Source organism: Conger conger, chromosome 9 (assembly GCF_963514075.1).
Source record: "Conger conger chromosome 9, fConCon1.1, whole genome shotgun sequence".
Lineage (NCBI taxonomy): Eukaryota > Metazoa > Chordata > Actinopteri > Anguilliformes > Congridae > Conger > Conger conger.
The window spans coordinates 1,729,699-1,732,198 of NC_083768.1; the positions used below are offsets into that span (position 1 = coordinate 1,729,699).

At 47.3% G+C, this 2,500-nt stretch overlaps 1 protein-coding gene across 1 annotated transcript in view; it reads left to right on the forward strand.

Annotated features, from left to right (window-relative positions):
• The window catches only part of rem2 (RAS (RAD and GEM)-like GTP binding 2), a 19,898-nt gene that overhangs the window by 4,501 nt on the left and 12,897 nt on the right, over positions 1-2,500 (forward strand). The window contains exon 3 of the mRNA XM_061253820.1: positions 1,062-1,135. Coding sequence (XP_061109804.1) covers positions 1,062-1,135 — 74 coding nt within the window. The remainder of the gene's footprint in view (positions 1-1,061; positions 1,136-2,500) is intronic.

Here is a 2,500-nt window from a genome sequence, read left to right on the forward strand (position 1 = left end):
TGTGAAAGTGTGTGAGTGTGTGTGTGTGTGTGTGTGTGTGTGAAAGTGTGTGAGTGTGTGTGTGTGTGTGTGTGAGTGTGTGTGTGTGAGTGTGTGAGTGTGAGTGTGTGTGTGTGTGTGTGTGTGTGAAAGTGTGTGAGTGTGTGTGTGTGAAAGTGTGTGAGTGTGTGTGTGTGAGTGTGTGTGTGTGTGTGAGTGTGTGAGTGTGTGAGTGTGTGTGTGTGAGTGTGTGAGTGTGAGTGTGTGTGTGTGTGTGTGTGTGTGTGAAAGTGTGTGAGTGTGTGTGTGTGAAAGTGTGTGAGTGTGTGTGTGTGAGTGTGTGTGTGTGAGTGTGTGTGTGTGTGTGTGTGTGTGAAAGTGTGTGAGTGTGTGTGTGTGAGTGTGTGTTGGGTGTGTGTGAGTGTGTGTGTGTGTGAGTGTGTGTGTGTGAGTGTGTGAGTGTGAGTGTGTGTGTGTGTGTGTGTGTGTGTGTGTGAAAGTGTGTGAGTGTGTGTGTGTGAAAGTGTGTGAGTGTGTGTGTGTGAGTGTGTGTGTGTGAGTGTGTGTGTGTGTGTGTGTGTGAAAGTGTGTGAGTGTGTGTGTGTGAGTGTGTGTTGGGTGTGTGTGAATGCATGTGTATATGTGGACATGTTTGTGTTTGTGTGTGAGTGTGTGTGAATGCATGTGTATACACTCAGTGAGCACTTTATTAGGTATTTATTACACTTCTGCTGCTGTAGCCTATCCACTGAAGAGGTTTGACACGTTGTGTGTTCAGAGATGCTCTTCTGCAGACCATCTGTGGTTATTTGCGTTGCAGTCAGCTTTGACCAGTCTGGCCACTCTCCTCTGATGTCTCTCATTGACAAGGAGTTTCTGCATTTTCATTTCCACATTGATTTTTTAATCACACAATGATTAGTCAGATAATTGCCACACTTTATAATTAATGAATTTGGTTGAGATCAATGATTAGTTTTAACGAAAGTTTTATACTCCATCACGTCCACCAGACGCCACTATGTGTGTGTGTGTGTGTGTGTATGTGTGCGTATGTGTGACTGTGTATTTTTCTTTTATAGCTGAGGGGTACCTTCGCACAGTAACAGTGGACGATGAAGAGAGCTCCATCATCATCTTCGACAACTGGAGACAGGTCAGTCGCAAGTAAAAGCTACAGCTCTTTGAGAGGCGAAGCAGTCTGTGGATAGATGCTGAGGCTGCCAGCGTGTGGACCCTGCTGGGGACAGCTGTTCCTCTTAGCCGCTACAGGCGGAAAAACACACAATTTCATCAGATGCCTTTAATTCTTAAATGGGGTCGTCCAACTTTTTGGGAAATTCGTTTTTTGGCTCTTACCCATAGCTGGATGATAAGATTGATTCAAATTTCATCTCTGTGTGTCTAGTACAAAACTATGTGGCAATATCTTCGGGGCCGCGTGCCGTGCTCCCTCTACGAATGGCCGAAGGTGCAACTTTGGGTAAGATAGCCAAAAAGTGAATCCCCGTTGAGACGTGAGATCACGCCGAATATGTGATGAGGATGTTCTCACACACGGGCTGTTCCCATTGGTTAGGCTGTGGTCACTCTGCCTGCATGCGGTCAGGATCTCCCTCTGCTTCACATCTCTGAAGACTGAAGCGATAAGAGAGGATAGAGTATAGGGCATGACTGGGACCCGGAAGGTTGGTGGTTCAAGCCCCGGTGTAGCCATGATAAGATCCACTCAGCTGTTGGGCCCCACATTGCTCAAGGGGGAGGATTGTTCCCTGCTTAGTCTAATCAACAGTAAGCTACTTTGGATAAAAGCATCAGAGAAACAACAAATTATTATTAATGAGAGATTCAGCAGTGGATTTCTGTCCGACTCAGGGTCCAGTTGGTCTGTGCTTCCTGTAGATACTGAAATGCTCTGCTGTTTCTGATATTGTGTGAGAGTGGTGTGTAGGGTGCTGTGTGGTGGATGCAGAGCCATGCAGGAGATATGAGCCTTAGCTGTCCCTGTCAGGGAAACGGCTTAAGTAGCAGGGAGCAGTTTAATAATTTAAACTCAGCATTCAACAGCTCCGGGGGTAACAGCTAGAGAGACTCTTGTGTGTATCTGGGCCTGTTTGTCTGTGTGTGTGTGTGTGTGTGTGTGTGTATCTGGGCCTGTTTGTGAGTGTGTGAGTGTGTGTGTGTGTATCTGGGCCTGTTTGTGAGAGTGTGTGTGTGTGCGCGCGTGTGTGTATCTGGGCCTGTGTGTGTGTGTGTATGTGTGTGTGTGTGTGTGTGTGTGTGTGTGTGTGTGTGTGTATCTGGGCCTGTGTGTGTGTGTGTGTGTGTGTGTATCTGGGCCTGTGTGTGTGTGTGTGTGTGTGTGTGTGTGTGTGTATCTGGGCCTGTGTGTGTGTGTGTGTGTGTGTGTGTGTGTGTGTGTGTGTATCTGGGCCTGTGTGTGTGTGTGTGTGTGTGTGTGTGTGTGTGTGTGTGTGTGTGTGTGTGTGTGTGTGTGTGTGTGTGAGAGAGAGTATGAGTG